The 15,845-nt window shown below is 41.4% G+C and overlaps 2 protein-coding genes across 2 annotated transcripts; both read right to left on the reverse strand.

Annotated features, from left to right (window-relative positions):
- Positions 1-219: 219 nt before the first annotated feature.
- ugt5g1 (UDP glucuronosyltransferase 5 family, polypeptide G1) lies at positions 220-4,426 on the reverse strand. Its single transcript, XM_088348479.1, has 2 exons — positions 4,338-4,426; positions 220-2,801 (listed from the first exon to the last, which is right to left on the reverse strand). The coding sequence occupies exon 2, from the start codon at positions 2,785-2,787 to the stop codon at positions 1,213-1,215; it is 1,575 nt and encodes a 524-aa protein (XP_088204605.1). The 5' UTR covers positions 2,788-2,801; positions 4,338-4,426; the 3' UTR covers positions 220-1,212.
- Positions 4,427-6,607: 2,181 nt separating this feature from the next.
- Positions 6,608-13,873, reverse strand: ponzr4 (plac8 onzin related protein 4). The gene is made up of 4 exons (XM_088348480.1): positions 13,737-13,873; positions 11,403-11,525; positions 9,056-9,210; positions 6,608-7,011 (listed from the first exon to the last, which is right to left on the reverse strand). The coding sequence occupies exons 2-4, from the start codon at positions 11,509-11,511 to the stop codon at positions 6,892-6,894; spliced, it is 384 nt and encodes a 127-aa protein (XP_088204606.1). The 5' UTR covers positions 11,512-11,525; positions 13,737-13,873; the 3' UTR covers positions 6,608-6,891.
- Positions 13,874-15,845: the final 1,972 nt, after the last annotated feature.

Genomic DNA, 15,845 nt, shown 5'->3' on the forward strand with positions numbered 1-15,845 from the left:
CAACTGCAAACCGACTTGAGTTTGAACGTTGCTTAATGTTTTGATTCCCAGGCTGGAGTAATCAGTTAATGAACCCCTAACCCCAACCCTATGTTGTTGCGTTAAATGTTGCCAAGTTTGTACACAACAGAATAGCTTACTGATTAAAAATGTTTTGATTACTCTTAAGATTCATTTAAATGAATATTTCGTAAAAAAATAACAAAAAACTAAAATGACTAGATCGCTAGGTAGATTCTTTATTCATCCCCGTAGGGAAATTCACACTTCCAGGAGTATCCTTGCATTGAAAATAAAATAATAATAAAATAAAAGAAATAGAATACATAAATACCCAATATCACATGTTGATATAGAGTATTTAAATAGTGCTACATAAAATACACACTGTAATAAAAATAGGGTAATATGCAAATGTGGGGGTGGGGTTTAATGTGGGCTTTTACTCCCCCGGGTGGAGTTAAAGAGCCTCATGGCATGAGGGAAAAATGATCTCCTTAGTCTGTCCATGGAACAAGACTGTGACAGCAGTCTGTCGCTGAAGCTGCTCTTCCGTTTGGAGATGATGCTGTGTTGTGGATGTGATGAATTGCCCATATTGACCGCAGCTTTCTCAGTGCCCGTCTCTCAGCTACAGTTGTCAGGCTGTCCAGTTCTGTGCCCACAACGTTTATTAAGACGAGAGGCATCCATCTTCTTAGCGCTGCCTCCCCAACACGCGCTAGAAGAGGGTGCTTGATTGATATTGATATTCATGATGTTTTGTGTGTTTACCCAATGCATCATCCATTGCAGCCTGGTCATCCTTGTGGCCCCTTCTCAAGGTTACTTATTTTCCTCCTGTTGAGGTTTTGAGTTTTTCTATGCCCTCATGTCCGTTTTACATCAGGGGATGGTGTAATTGTGGTCTTTGCAGTCCTTTCAGATATTTTGTGATTAAGGTATGAGCTAATAAATGTGACTTGACTAATTTATTTCTTAGTGTATATTTCAGGTATTGGTAAACATTGTTCATGAGCCTATGTTTTCCCTCGTTTGACAGAATTGTAGCTTATCTTCAAGCTTTTGAGAAGTGGGTCAATTAATCCTGTTTAGCAAGACAGTCTTTGGATTGGGGCGTATGGGAAGCAGGTCTGATTATGTCTCCGGTATACTGGCAAGAACTATCACCAAACAAAAACACCCTCAACCCATAGTCCGTCAGAAAAGTTTTCATTCCCGTTTAATCTTTTTCCGCAACCTCCGACAGCAAACAGCCCTAATAAGGAATACTACAACCCACAAGAAGACTCCACCAATGGTGGTGAGGAAAAGAAACACATCCAAGCTAAAGTAGGTGTACCAGGCCAGGCTGTAAGCCACTGGGCGCAGATGTGGTGCTCCCTTGTGCCTAGCGACGTATTCGATCCAAAAGATGGCCGTATCCAAAGGGGCCATAGGACGATCATGATGGAGACGGGAAAGCCAGCGCATCTTCTCGCGGTAGGTCGGAGTCTCCAACACATCCTTGAGGGCTTCAAAGAAGCTCTCCTCAGTAAGAGATTGGGCTTCCACCACCCGTGCCGCACCGCGTACGCTCAGCCGCAGTAGGTTGTCAAACTGGTCAAATAGCAGTGGCAGACCCAAGACTGGTACACCATGGTAGATAGCTTCATAGATGCCATTGGTGCCGCCGTGAGCAACGAACGCTCGGGTTTTAGGGTGTCCCAGAAGGTCTTTCTGAGGCAACCAGTCTACTAACAGGGTGTTGTTGCCCAACGACAAAGGTTTTTCTCTCTTGGTCCTCCAGAGCACCTTCTGCGGTAGACGGGCGAAGGCGGCGGCGATGGCTTCGGTGATCTCGCGAGGCAGGGCAGACACCAGTGACCCCAAGGACATCACCACTACCCCATGCTCCCCAGAGCTCTGCATGAAGGCCTCCAGGTCAGCGGGCAAGGGCTCAGACTTTTTGCACTGAAAACCACCAATGTAGAACACGTTCGGCATGGTCGGCCGAGGGAACTCGAAGACGAAATCTGACCTCACAAGCCAGATATCTGCCGCTTGCTCCAATGTGAGTAAGTCCGTTTTTGGGGGAAAGTGGCGCTGAAAGAGATCTGTGTACGCCGGGTTAATGTAGTAATAAAGTTCAATGAGGCTGTAAATGTAATGGAGCACATTTTTGAGCCTGCCCTGAAAATCCATCTGGTTGTGGAGCTCACTCCCTGAAACTGGGACGTAGGAGAGCGGCGAGGGTGAGATGGAAAATTGTGCCTCGCCAGAATTCATCCAACGTACGTTGAAAACCATCGGTAACTTGAGGTAATTCCCCAGAATCAACCCCACTGTCAGCCCCGGGTCGGTTAGCATCAGATCAAACTCCGCCTCTCGTAGCTTCCTCATCAAAACTGGGTCTTCAATCATAGCGGTGGTAGCGTCTGCAAGAATTTTATTGCCCCTCGCTAACATGTTTGTGATTACCCGCTGCTGGTAGAAGGTTCTCAAGTAGATGTTGGAGCGGCGTACTTCCATAATTTCCTGGAGCATTTTATTGTAAATATCCTTTTTGGTGCCGTCCTCAAAGATGGTGGCGGTGACTGATGTGTAAAAGGAGGCATTGGTTGGGATGTACCAGCTGTTGGGAGAGTGTATCACCGTCAGTTGGTGACCTCGTGAGTACAGTTCTTTCAGGATCACCTCCATGTTGATCCAATGGCTCCCGTCCACTGGAACCACCAGGATCCGGCTTCCGTCACATCCATTTGGTAAGAGTAATAACAAGCCCAATGCCGCAAGAAGTGCTGCCATTTCGCAGGGTTTGTCTTGAAGAGACAAGCCACAGAAATCGATAAGACATTAAACACTTAACCTTGTTTTATGTTTTTCAATCAAATCCATGTACATACAAATAGATGAGTATACAGAGATACTAGGAATGTGATTTGCCCCCACAAAAAATGATTTAATTCAGTTTTCTATATATGAAGTATGAAGAGATACAAGCAATGTTCCCTCTAATTTTCCACGGGTCTGAGCGTTCACACAAAGTTGGTGAGCAACGCTTGAAACAACAGTGAGCAACGGCAATCCCAAGTGTGGCAACTAAGTCATTATCAAACATGTCCAAAACTTGAAATCAAGTTACATTTTGCGTTTCCGGCAATGCAAAATTATTTTTCCCTTTTGAATGAATTGACTCATGTATTATTGCAAAGGTTGTACGGCCTACAAACGTCATTTGTTTTTACAACAATTCTTTCACAAGATTTCCATTTATTTTATTCCTGGTATCTTTTGTCGCATAATACTAACATTTTGGGGGGCTTATTTAGTCGGTTGCACGATACAGAACTGTGTTTAATCACATTTTTTAGTGGAAGTACAATGTTGGCAACAAGATTGACTTGGTATAATTGGAAATTATTTGAATGCAACAAAAAATTTTTCTTCTTTTTCCCTGTTTTTTTTTTTTTTTTTTAAATTCCTTTAAAAATATCTCATTGTGTTTATTTTTTCCTAGCTGTTACTTTTTTCTTTTTGTTCTCCATTTACTTTTTGGCTTTGTTTCTTTCTTTTCTTTTTTTTCTGGCTTTTGAATTTTTCCATCTTTTTTTCTCAGCTTTTCACTACTTTTTCATTTTGGTATTTTTTTTGTCCCCCCCCTTCCTTTAAGTCATGTTGTGCATTGTTTTATATAATATTTGGTCATGTTGGGATTAAAGAAGCAAAAACAACCGAAGAGCCGTTTGGGACCCGAAAGAGCCGGTTCTTTTTAGTGAGCCGAGCCGAAGAAGCCGGTTCTCGAAAAACTCTACTGACTTTACTCAACTTTGTTCTACTTTGACCTTGACTTCCAAATACCGCATTTAGAACACAGCGTCAGGGGAACCTGTGTATTTTTACCTTCATGCACTGTAACTTTGACTTAATTTACTTTTTGAATAGCAATTTCGAGCCCTGATTTTTGTGAGCTGGCTAGATTTTCTTGCGCCCGGAAAAGCTCTGGGTAGTGCGCAATTGCGCACGCACGCAGCTTAGAGGGAACATTGCGCTGGATAGATTTTCTTGTGCGCTGAGAATGTGCGGGCAGTGCGCAATTGACCAGACAATTAGAAGTGCGCCTTATAATCAAGGAATTATATGATAAATATTTCAATGTGGAAAGTTTGGTCAGGTTCGATTTGATTTGGGTCAAAAAACCTCGTAGAGTATTTACAACTAGAGATAAACTTTCTATACTTCACAAATGGAACATAGAAAGTTCTAAAGGTCGTTTCACTTTATTGTTTTCTGTATGAGCAAATCCACAAAGATTAAGAACAAGCAGGTAAATCGGAAAAAAATGCTTCTTAGCTCACCTGTTAGTTGTTTAGAAAGGCACAGGTTTGCCTTCTGAGTCTGCAATTCCCCTCAAGTCAAAAAACATCAGCCAGGTCAGAGTCCAAATCTGAGATGGAAATCATGTGACTTGTTGGGGATAAACTTGACACTTTGTTGTTGATTTTGAAGCACAGACTAAGGTCAAAGTGCAGTGACATTCCACTCATGAAACCATTAGACAAAAACATTGTCTGGCTACATTTAGGAGGGTCCAGTGAATCCAACTGTGTAAAATATTTACTCTAAAACACACGATAGTACAGAAGGATTAAAAAAAATCCGCCTAAAAGCATTCCTGCCTTATTTGACGATCCTTCTTGTAGTTCGTTTTACTTTGTAATTCCTCTTTTAAAAACAAAGCCAGATGATTTCTAAAATGGCCATTAGCCTCTGACCTTTTGATTGACACCACACTCGGCCAATTGCTACCTTTTTTTTATCACGGTCCTTAGCCTGTGACAACCTGAGATGGCCTGTATTGAAAAAAAACCCATGACATGATCTACTTCAGATTAAAAAATCTTTAGCCAATAGTGACCACTTCAAATGTTGATTGACACATTAGTAAACCCTAACCACGACGTAATTTTATGCAAATTCACTTGGTGTATCACAAAAAAAAAAAAACAAGGTAAACAAGGGTTGATTTTTACGCGCAATTATCAACTCGCAAGTGTACACAATCTGTGATTGACTTCTGAAAAGATAAGTCAAACATTTACAACTGTTTTATAATGTCTAAAAATCGAACAAAGTAAAATACACGGTTGCAAAGGTTTTAGGGCTGTAAACTGGTCGTCACTTTTGGAAACGCTTTGACATATCTTTAGGAAAATGTGTAAAATACAGTATGTAGTTTTCATGTTATTGTCTTGGCTGTTTTCCAGCTAAGATGCTCACGCTTCACTCTTTTGTGGGCATGTAATTGCAAAACAAATCAGGCGAGAATAAAAACCTTCTATTTCTGTGTGTTTCAACTTAGATCAATATTCTCCAAAGGGTTCAAGGGCAGTACTCAATTCACTTTGGATACGTTTTAGACTAGGATTTTAGGCAAATTTTACCTCTAGGGGTTAACTGCTAGGGCCTCATAATCTTCTCATAATATAAAACATGAGAAAAGAAAAATTGATGCTGTTAAGGAACTTTGAGTCTCTGTAGTTTGTATTCTTCCTTGTGCTTTCGGTTGTAGCTTACAATATAGCTGCATCTAGTGATCAATTTGTACACAGTGTCCCTTTAACAAAAACATGAATTCAAGCAAAATGACTTGTTGAATATTGCAAATGTTTTCTGAAGAATGGCAGTGAGGCGTGGAACGTGAAGGTCATTCATCGCGCAAGGAAAACAAACCTGAAAGAATAAGCTAGTGTCGAAACCAAAGGCCTGAATAAAGGAAGAACAATAAAAATAATAATGACATTTATTTGCACCTTTACGAGGACGCCAGACGTCGATAAAATTCCCGGGACGCTGGCATGGCCCGACCAGGTTTCCTTCCTTTGATTGTTCTGCGCCTCACGATCGTGACACGTTCGATTCCCGGCACTCTGCGTTCAACGGCTATTGGAAAGTTCCAAAACAAATTCTTAAATGATTTTACTCTTGAATGAACCCTGTTTGGGGGCAGCGCGGCGGAGCAGTGGTTAGCGCGTGTGCGGCACATTTCTTAGGTCATGAGATCGAAGCTTCCTGTGTGGAGTTTGCATGTTCTCCCCGTGCTTGCGTGGATTTTCTCCGGACATCCCGGTTTCCTCCCACATTTCCAAAAACCCTGCATGTCATGTTAATTGGCCGGTCCAAATTGTCCCTAGGTTTGAATGAGACAGTGAGTTGTCTGTCCCTGTGTGCCCCGCGACTGGCTGGCAACCAGTTCAGGGTGTCCTCTGCCCACTGCCCGAACATAGCTGGGATGGGCTCCAGCACCCCCGTGACCCTAAGCGACCAAGTGACCATAAGCGGTGCATATAATGAATGAATGAACCCCATTTAGCCCAACCTCACCCGGACCCTAGCTTCAATGGGCCCCAGCTCATGAATGCCAATTTTGTTGACAATTTGTCTCCACCCATCTTCCCATCAAGTCTAACTATCTTCCCAGTCCCTGCTGAAGAAAAGCAAACTCAGAGAATGATGATGCCACCACCATGTTTGACAGTTGGAGACCCCTGAAGTAGAGCTTTTCAGGTGACCGCCGACTGCAGAGAAAGGGAAAAGCAATCGAAACATCTGAAAAATATTTAGCATGAAAAAATACTTTTATTGGATTTTGTTTCACCACCATAATATACACAAGAACAATTAAAAGGGAGCTATTTGAAAGTGTATCATACTAGCATAAATGTGAACCTCCCGACCCACCACCGACTTTACGATATGACCGACGTTAACGTTTAATCAGCTGCTTGGTGACATTCCGGGAGCGGCTTCAACAGGATCAGATATCAGCGCCTCGCCGTCCGAAGGGAACGCAACGTCCCTCGACGTGCTTTGTCTTCTTCGGCAATGACGCAAAGGGGCGACGAACCTTTTTCAAGGCGCCATGTTGACGAAGGTGACGGGATTTTTTCGGGCTTGGATCTCGCGGGATATCTGGCACCAGGTGCACGGTCCGCAGCAGCAGGCGAAAATGCAGTCGTGGCACACTGAACCCTGCGCACAAAACACGGGATGCTGGTTCAAAATCAAAGCAGCTGATATTTTGAAGAAGTTTGAACCTGGGGTCTCTGACGTGGTGCCCTAGGTTGCCTAGTGGTAAAAAATTGAACAAATACCTGATACAAACCAAGGAAGGTGTCTCGGAAATATTTGAAATAGGGAAAAAAGATAAGACATAGGGTCTCCCTCCCTGCAGTAATTAGCCAACTTTGCCCCTTTGTGTGTCTACAACCGAAATATTACTACAGAAAATGCAAAAATCTGAAATGCATAAAAACAATGAAAGTGTTAGGATCTGGTATGCCTCCTCCCACCAGAGGGCGCCACCCGGATTTGGAACTGGGCGCACGAGAGTCAATTTACCACACACCTGTCCTAATTCATCCTGACCCTTTATAAGGACATTTTCGACTGCCGTAACAGGTTTTGTTTGTTTCAGATTTCCTATTTGGACATTTTGTCAACAGTTTAGTGCCAACTTGTTAGTTTGTTACTTTGTTTTTTGCATTTTCCATTTCTGGTTTCGGCCTTTGTTTCTGGTTCAGACTTTGTCAAGTTTGATCTTGTTTGTTCATGTCCTTTGTTTTGGGCCACTTTGTTTGTTTGTCACTTTGTTCCTTGTTTTGAGCACCTTGCCTCAGTTCCTGCTTCCCATCGTATGGGTCCACCCTCAAAACAGAAATGCTCTTATATAAAGTCATTATTCATGAATGAATTAACTTAATTTAGTTGGGGAAGCAGATTTCCATATTTACAGTGCCTTGCAAAAGTGTTTGCCCCCTCAAGAACTTTTTGACATTTGCTATATTTCAGGATTCAAACTTATGGATAAAAAACGCATAATATTATAATAACATGTAAGGCAGAATCGTAAAAAGCAACCAAATTTATTCAACATTTTATATGCTACTAACAAATCAAAAATTGAAAAGTAAATGTTGCAAAAACATTGCCCCCCTTAAGTAAATGGCATATTTATACAGAGAACGACTTATAGTTGTCTAATGACCAATGATAGTCTTATGCACAGAATGTCCCACCTCAGCTGTGTACGCCTGCAGGTCATTCATTGTGATCATGGGCCTTTTGGTTGCTTCTCTGATTAGTTTTTTTCCTTGTTTAGGCCGAAGGTTTAGAGGGATGGCCAGGTTTTGGTAGGTTTTCAGTGGTGTTATGCCCATTCCATTGTTAGATGGTAAGGCGCCCGCTTTGAGACTGGGAGGTTCGGGTTCGCGCCCCGGCCGAGTCATTCCTAAGACTTAAAAAGTGGTCGGCGGCGCCCTCTGTTGGCTGCGGCTGCATCGGCTCGCTACAACGGGTCAGGTGCAATCGACATTTCGTTCTGTGTACATTGTTACACAGAATGACAATACAAGGAAATTATTATTATTATTATTATTATATTATTACGGGCACGGTGCTCCGGGAGATGTGTAAACGTTGCGAAATCTCCTTGTATCCCATTCCTGCTTGGAACTTCTCCACAATTTTAATCTGGACTTGCCCGGTGTGTTCTAGGGTTTTCATATTTTTATCTGTCTCCTTTCACAGAACTCTGAACCCATCACAGAGCAGGTCCAAGGTTGACATTGGATCATCAAGCCATCAAGGAACTTTTGGTGTCAGATGGCTGAGTAAACTATTTTTCAGTTTTTCATTGTAAACATAATATAAAATGTGTAAATAATTTGGTTCCCCTTCACGATTGTGTCTCACTAGTTTTTGAATATTAGAAAATATCTTCAGTTTTTTAGCTTTAAATTTGAAGCCTGAAGTGGCATTATGAGGGCATTACTTCCGATAGGCATTGTATGTTCTATATATTTTTTTTAACAATTTCCGATGTTTTTTTCTATGCAACCATTGCTTGCTCTGACTGTATTTTAATTACGTGTGCCTTATAGTGTGGTGCGCCTTGTATAGGAAATAAGTACTTCACTGAGTAATATTTTAAAGATCTGCCTTATAACAACATGTACCTTATAATCCGGAAAATACGGAATGTGTTCAAAACTGTTTCTTCCTTATTGTTTTGTACCTGTATGCCGTATCGCTGGCGTATGGAAACCCTGAGGGCGGTGGTCATGGGCGGGATGATCCCGAAAGCGTCCAGACAAGGCAGGCAAAGGCACTCACCGGCATCGTGCGATGTTTTACACGTGAAGCACGGAAGGCACCAGAAGGCGAAACAACCTGAAAAGAAAAAAAAAATGTCCTCATTCTTTAGCCACCCTTTTGTTGTACTTTCCGCACCCTGCTAGCAACTCGCCAAGCACGCGTCAAGTCTAGCTTTATCAATTCAGGCATCAAGTTCACATTACTGTATGTAAGTAGGTTGTTGAAACCTTGAAATTCCTATCGGAACAAGTCGTGCTTCAGCTCCTCTGCGTATCGTTTATCTAACCTAAATCAGGTCGAGCCATCATTTAGTCCAGGAGTGCCCGAACTACGGCCCGCCGCCACATTTTTGGTCCCTTCACCTAAACAATACCGTAGAGCATTTTTTACCTCAATAAGAATGGTACCGCAGCACGGCGGCGCAGTGGTTAGCGCATGTGCGGCACAGTTCTGAGGTCATGAGATCGAACCTCCTGTGTGGAGTTTGCATGTTCTCCCTGTGCTTGCGTGGTTTTCCTCCGGGCACTCCGGTTTCCTCCCACATTCCAGAAACATGCATTTCAGGTAAATTGGCCGGTCCAAATTGTCCCTAGGTGTGAATGAGTGAGTGAGTTGTCTATCCCTGTGTGCCCTCCCCTGCAACTGGCTGGCAACCAGTTCAGGGTGTCCACTGCCCACTGCCCGATGATTGCTGGGATGGGCTCCAGCACCCCCGCGACCCTACTGAGGATAAGCGGTGCAGATGATGGATGGATGGATGGATGGAAGAAGGGTACCGTGTTGTTTATAATAGGATTCCAACCCGGGTCACAGCAGTGAGAGAGCTGTAGATGTAGCTGACGTGTGAAAAAGCAGTGTGTTTTATCTCATTATCACACTCTCTTTAGTAACAGAAATGAATAGAATAGAATAGAATAGAATAGAATAGAATAGAATAGAATAGAATAGAATAGAATATACTTTTATTGTCATTGTTACAACATGGGATATATTGTGACAACGGAATTGGACGTGACACTCCAGTTCCACATTTTACAGTGAGGATATAAGGAAAACAAAGAGATAAAGGAACAAAGAAGATGTTTGTACTGTCCTTGTTGTATAGGCTTTGTTTTCCTCCGAAGGGGGGGATGTATGAGGGGGTGAGGGACAGACAGAGATGGGCGGATCCAACAAGATGTTTGATCTTACTGTACACATGGTCCAGTGTTTTTTTTCCCTAATTGCTCAGTCCACGTATTGAATGGATTTGGGAAGTACAGTCCATAAACATGCCCGATTAAAGTCGCCGGCGACGATAAAAGCTCTGTTGGGGTGTGCAATGCTAATTTCGTTGTGCATTTGACATATTACAATGACAATTTGGCTCCATCCATCTTCCCATCATCTAGAACTATCTTCCCAGTCCCTGCTGAAGAAAAGTAAACCCAGAGAATGATGATGCCACCCCCATGTTTGACAGTCGAGATGGTTTCCATGGGGTACATGTTACACTTGTCATTGTACCATGTGAACTGCACAACGAAATTAACATTTATTTCTGATTCGCATTCACAGATCCTGTAACTACTTAGGTCATAAGGGCACCACTTCCTGTGGTGTTTCTTGGGCAAATACAGCCTGGTGGTGCCTATTACTTTCAATGACTTTTTTTGGGGTAGGGGTTTGCTCCCTAACAAAAAGAGATAGTATTGAATTACATGGTTACCAGGAGCAGGAGAAGCCTCTTGATCTGACTCATATGCACAACTTTAATCATCTGGTTCAGTGTACAGAAAAGCGTCATCCCGCTCTTCAGAGATGAGCTGGATCTTGTTATACTAGATCCTAAATCACTGGTACCGTGACTAAAAATAGTGTGATATTGGGATGAAATACACTGCCTTTTCACAAGTCATCTCAAGCACTGGTGGTCCAGTGCTCTGACAACTAACCTGAACTTGAACCTGGTAAGACCTGTGTATGTAAAGAACCTTGTGTGTTAATATTTATTTTACTTTACTTTGGTTCTGTGAAGAATTTAGAAAGAGTTATTTGGTCAATTATTATTTAATTAATAGTGTTATTTTTTTCTTCTCTTAATTTTGCTTTGTGACTAATCCAGAAGAGTTCTTTGTTTGTGGCTTTTTGGAAACCAATATTTTTTTACGTTCAGGCAATCTCTTCGTTTCTGTAACAAACTGACCCCGGCCCCTCATCATAGAAGGGAAAAGTTATGTGGCCCTCACAGGAAAAAGTTAAGGGACCCCTGGAGAATTCTCACTCACATTGTGGGAGGTCATTGAAGCAGTCGCAAATTTCTGAGGTCCACTGGTTGTTCAGGCTGGTCATGGTGGTCATGGTAAAGGGCTTGGGCTGATTCAGCTGGAGGGACATGGCTGCGGTCTCTCCTGGAAAAGGGCAGAAATACTGAAATTAATCAAATAATATACTTCAAGTCGAGTCACGTTTATTTTAATAGGCCTTATTTGCACAAAGGGTCAAGTCAAGTCATGTTTATTTGTGACGCCATTAATCACAATGAGACTCAAAGGGCTGCACAGACCATAGATTATTGCAAACTACAAACTATTATGACACCGTCCCCTCATCTAAAACCCACATGAGGGCAAGGAAAAACTCAAAAATATGTCAAATCAAGTCAAGTCATGTATATGGCCCTTAATCTCGAGAAATCTCAAAGGGCTGCACAGACCACAGACTATTGCAAACGACAGACTAGTATTAAACCATCCCCTGATCTAAAACCTACATGAGGGCAAGGAAAAACTCAAAAACCTCAACATGAGGAAAATGAAAAAACCTTGAGAAGACCTACTGAAATTATTTTCAAAATATTGTCCATGAAAGGGATTTTAGACCTTCAGGTGACATTGTTATATAGTATTTGTATTATGGTGCATTGCTGCTTTTTTGTTTGATTCTCTTGGCTTTTTTTTCAGAAACAGTTATTATAGAAATATTTCTTTTTATACAGGTAGTTTGCACTATCATGTGTTTATTAGGAGTGTATGGATACCAAAATTCCCAATATCACCCACCTCTAATATATATTTATATGATACACAGAGATAAATATATTAGCTTGACACTTGTATCAACAGGTTGTCTTAGGAGACGCCACATGGACCCAGCATGGCCATGCTATTAGTAGGCGAGACCACCAATAAAACAGCCCCTGATCTGAAACTTATTTGAGTCACGGCACACTTTTTTTTAATAAAAGAAATCTCGAAGTACACCGTCGGTCAAAAATGTTTAAAAAGTACTCTCCTGCACAAATTCATGATTTTTTTAAAGCTTGAATCATTACATTACCTTAAATTGTAGTGTATTTTTTTTTTCATTTGTGGTCACTGTAGCTCAGGGGGTACTACAGGTTATTCATTTTTGTTAATACATTTTGTTGTCATGTTTGGATTATACTATATTAAATTCTACTATGTTGTTTTTATAGAAAAGTAACAAAAACAAGACCTTGAAGTAAACCTTTTATCCGTAATTTTTTTAGTAAAATAAGAAAGTAATAAAATCAGTAAAATTGTGTGCAAGATTATTACTTTTTTTGATGTATATATTTTTTTGCGGTACAAGTATTTGTAATTGTTTTCTATTTTTTTTTTTCTAGTAAAATAAAAAAGGGATAAAATCAGCAAAATTGTGAAAAAACATTTTATCTTACATAAAGAAAATATTATTGTTTTTGCATTTTCATTTGTTTTACATTATTATTCTTGTGGTGCAATTTTGCCCTACTTCATCAAAAAACACGATTTAACTTTATTTCTTTCATATTGGGCAGAAATTATATGCCAGACCAGGCCAGTGAAGCATTTTTTTTACCACAAACTTTTTCTGTCAATTATTTTTTGTAAAATGATGAAATAATAAAATTAGCACATTTGTATGCATGCATTTCCCCCTACCTCCTAACATAAAGCAACATTTTATTATTTTTGCAGTGCAATTTCAGATTCATCAAACAAAATAGGTTATTACCATATTTATTTCATATGTATTGAGAAAAAATAATCTTCCAGTGGTACAAAAACATTTTTGTGGAGTTAAATAAGAAAGTAATAAAATCAGTCAAATTGTGTGCACATTTTTTCCTTTATTCAATTTATGTAATGAATTTTCAGTGCAATTTTAAACAGCTACATCAAACAATATAAATTCCAGATTTTATATCAGGGGATGGTGTAATAATAATCTGTAGTCTGTAATAGTCCTAATAGCCCTTTGAGAGTTCTTTTGATTCGGTTATACCAAAAAACATGACTTTATTTGACTTCCCTGAACTACTCTGTGAGCAGATCAGTATAACAATACATTAATGTGCTGCCACCTACTGATATGGATGATTGTTACAGTTACCTTGCTGATCTTTGGAAAAAACGCAAATATGCTGAAAAATGGCAAGGTTTTTTGCAGGGATGAGATTTGGCAATTTCTCGCCGCACACTCGGCAAGGTCTCACAGAACTCTTGTTGAAAAACTACTACTCGAATAAAATTGTCGATAAAGGCTAAAACGCGGCAACAGATGTAACGCGGATTATTCAAACCTCGTCAGCAAAAGTGGAATATAAGAAAACTTACACCTGTTGAAGTATCACGTGGTCCGTTCAAAAGAGTCAGCGACTGATGCACTTGCATCCACACATTGTTCTTATTTTATAGCCCTCGTAGGACTTCTTTGCACTAACTGGTCCAGCCGGTCTTTTGGCGTGTGAGGACAAAATTCGACATTGATGGACCTGATTAGATCATAGTGATGCAAAAAGGATGTTCCATGCTGTACTTTTTTATCAATCCATCCATTATCTGCACTGCTTATCTCTAGTAAGGTCGCTGGGGTGTTGGAAGCCCATTCCAGTGATGTTTTAGGCAGTGGGCAGGGGACACCCTGAACTGGTTGCCAGCCATTCGCAGGGCACACAGAAACAGATAACCCACTTATTCACACCTAGGGACAATTTGGACTCACCAATCATCCTGCAAGTTTTTGGGAATGTGGGAGGAAACTGGGGTGCCTTGGGGAAACCCATGCAGGCACAGAGAGAACATGCAAACTCCACATGGAGAGAGCTTAAATTGAACCCTGGACCGCCACACCGTGGGACTACATACCAACCACCCAGCTGCCGTGCCGCCTTGTACTTTTTACACAGGCTTAAATGTGTCAAACCTTTCCTATTTTATACAAAGATTTTGCTTAAGGATAAGACAGCAATTGTAATGAGAATCTGATGATTTTGGCCTGGAGAGGGATGGGCACCACCAGACTGTACTTGCCCAAGACACACCGCAGGGAATGGTGCCACTATGACCCAAGTGAACCAACCAACCATTTATATTTTAAAAGTAGAAACAACATTTAATATTTAAATAATTGTTTTCATTTTAATTCTTGAAAAAAATGTTTGATGTAATAATACTACTTGTAATTGTGACACATCAATTTTTCCATCCATCCATTATCTGCACCGCTTATCCTCAGTAGGGTCGCGGGGATGCTGGAGCCCATCCCTGCTATCTTCGGGCAATGGGCAAAATATTTTGTTAATTTTTGTTCAGTATGTTATTTGTGAGAATCCAGTCATTATTTTTGCATTACATTAAGCAACGATCTGAGTGTATGTTGCACTTTCGGTATATTCTGGTAATCTGTTGATTGCTGTGGAAAGTACTTTTTATATTTTGTTCATTCAGAAATACTATTTTTTTTCTGTTTCATTAAGTAACAATACGAGTGTGTATTGCACATACGGTATAGCCTGGTAATCTGCTGATGCCTGTTTGAAAGTTCGTTTTATGATTTTTTTATGTCCCGAACCAGAATGGAATCAGGACCCAGCTGTGTAACGTTAACCACAAGTTTATTGAGAGAAAGAGGAAGGGCGGCGCCCGCGATACGGTGCTCGCTGGGCGCGGGAAGCCAGCCGCTCTCAGAATCGGATCGTGTTCCGAATGCGGAAGTGGATCTTCTGGAGCTGGAGATGGTGGTGTCGAGGACGGAAAAACAGTTCGATAGCCGGGACAGGCGAGCAAAAACGTGGTCGGGATCAAAAATGGGTCGTAAGCCGGGACGGGAGAGTAAATGTGGTCGCGGTAAAAAAAAACAACAGGTCGCAGCCGGAGACAAACGGGGAAATCAGGAACGGACGGATGGAAAACGGGTGCAAAAAGCGGGATCGACGGGAGTCAGAGTCAAAGTGCTTCCCTTGTAGAAACAGAGGTTCACTGAGGGACTGACAACAGGCGAGTGAAACGACTGAGTTCAAAAAGGACGGGGAACCAATCAGGTAGCCGCAGTGGCTGGCGGCAAACGAGCGGGCACAGGTAATACTAATCAGTCATCATGACAGTTTATTCAGTAATAATTCTTTTTGCGTTACATAAAGTAATGAGTGTATGTTGCCTTATAATCTGTGTGTCATGATTACTAACTCAGATCACCTGGAGCAATCATGTGGCGCCTGGGTGGGCGCCTTCCGATTAGCTGGCACTTCTCTCTTAAGCGCGCTGCGTCCAGAGACCAGTGTCAGAGTGTACATTTGTAACTCTGTGTTTCTCCTGATATCCCGTTCATTTAAGAACTCTGCTTACCGGTTTCTGCCTGCTTCCGATCCGGCCTGTTTCCGTCCCACGCTTTGATCTCCTCTCCAGCCCTGGTAAACACGACCTGCCTGACTTCCGCACTACGAT

The sequence above is a fragment of the Urocampus carinirostris genome, chromosome 11, assembly GCF_059441175.1.
Source record: "Urocampus carinirostris isolate Australia breed hairy pipefish chromosome 11, RoL_Ucar_1.0, whole genome shotgun sequence".
Lineage (NCBI taxonomy): Eukaryota > Metazoa > Chordata > Actinopteri > Syngnathiformes > Syngnathidae > Urocampus > Urocampus carinirostris.

Excerpts from the sequence above, each read along its gene's own strand:
- ugt5g1 (XM_088348479.1), bottom strand. The coding sequence starts at position 2,787 with ATGGCAGCACTTCTTGCGGCATTGGGCTTGTTATTACTCTTACCAAAT.
- ponzr4 (XM_088348480.1), bottom strand. The coding sequence starts at position 11,511 with ATGTCCCTCCAGCTGAATCAGCCCAAGCCCTTTACCATGACCACCATG. Across the intron at positions 9,211-11,402 it reads CTTCAATGACCTCCCACAAT|GTTGTTTCGCCTTCTGGTGC; the intron begins GTGAGTGAGAAT and ends TTTTCTTTTCAG. Across the intron at positions 7,012-9,055 it reads GCCAGCGATACGGCATACAG|GGTTCAGTGTGCCACGACTG; the intron begins GTACAAAACAAT and ends TTTTGTGCGCAG.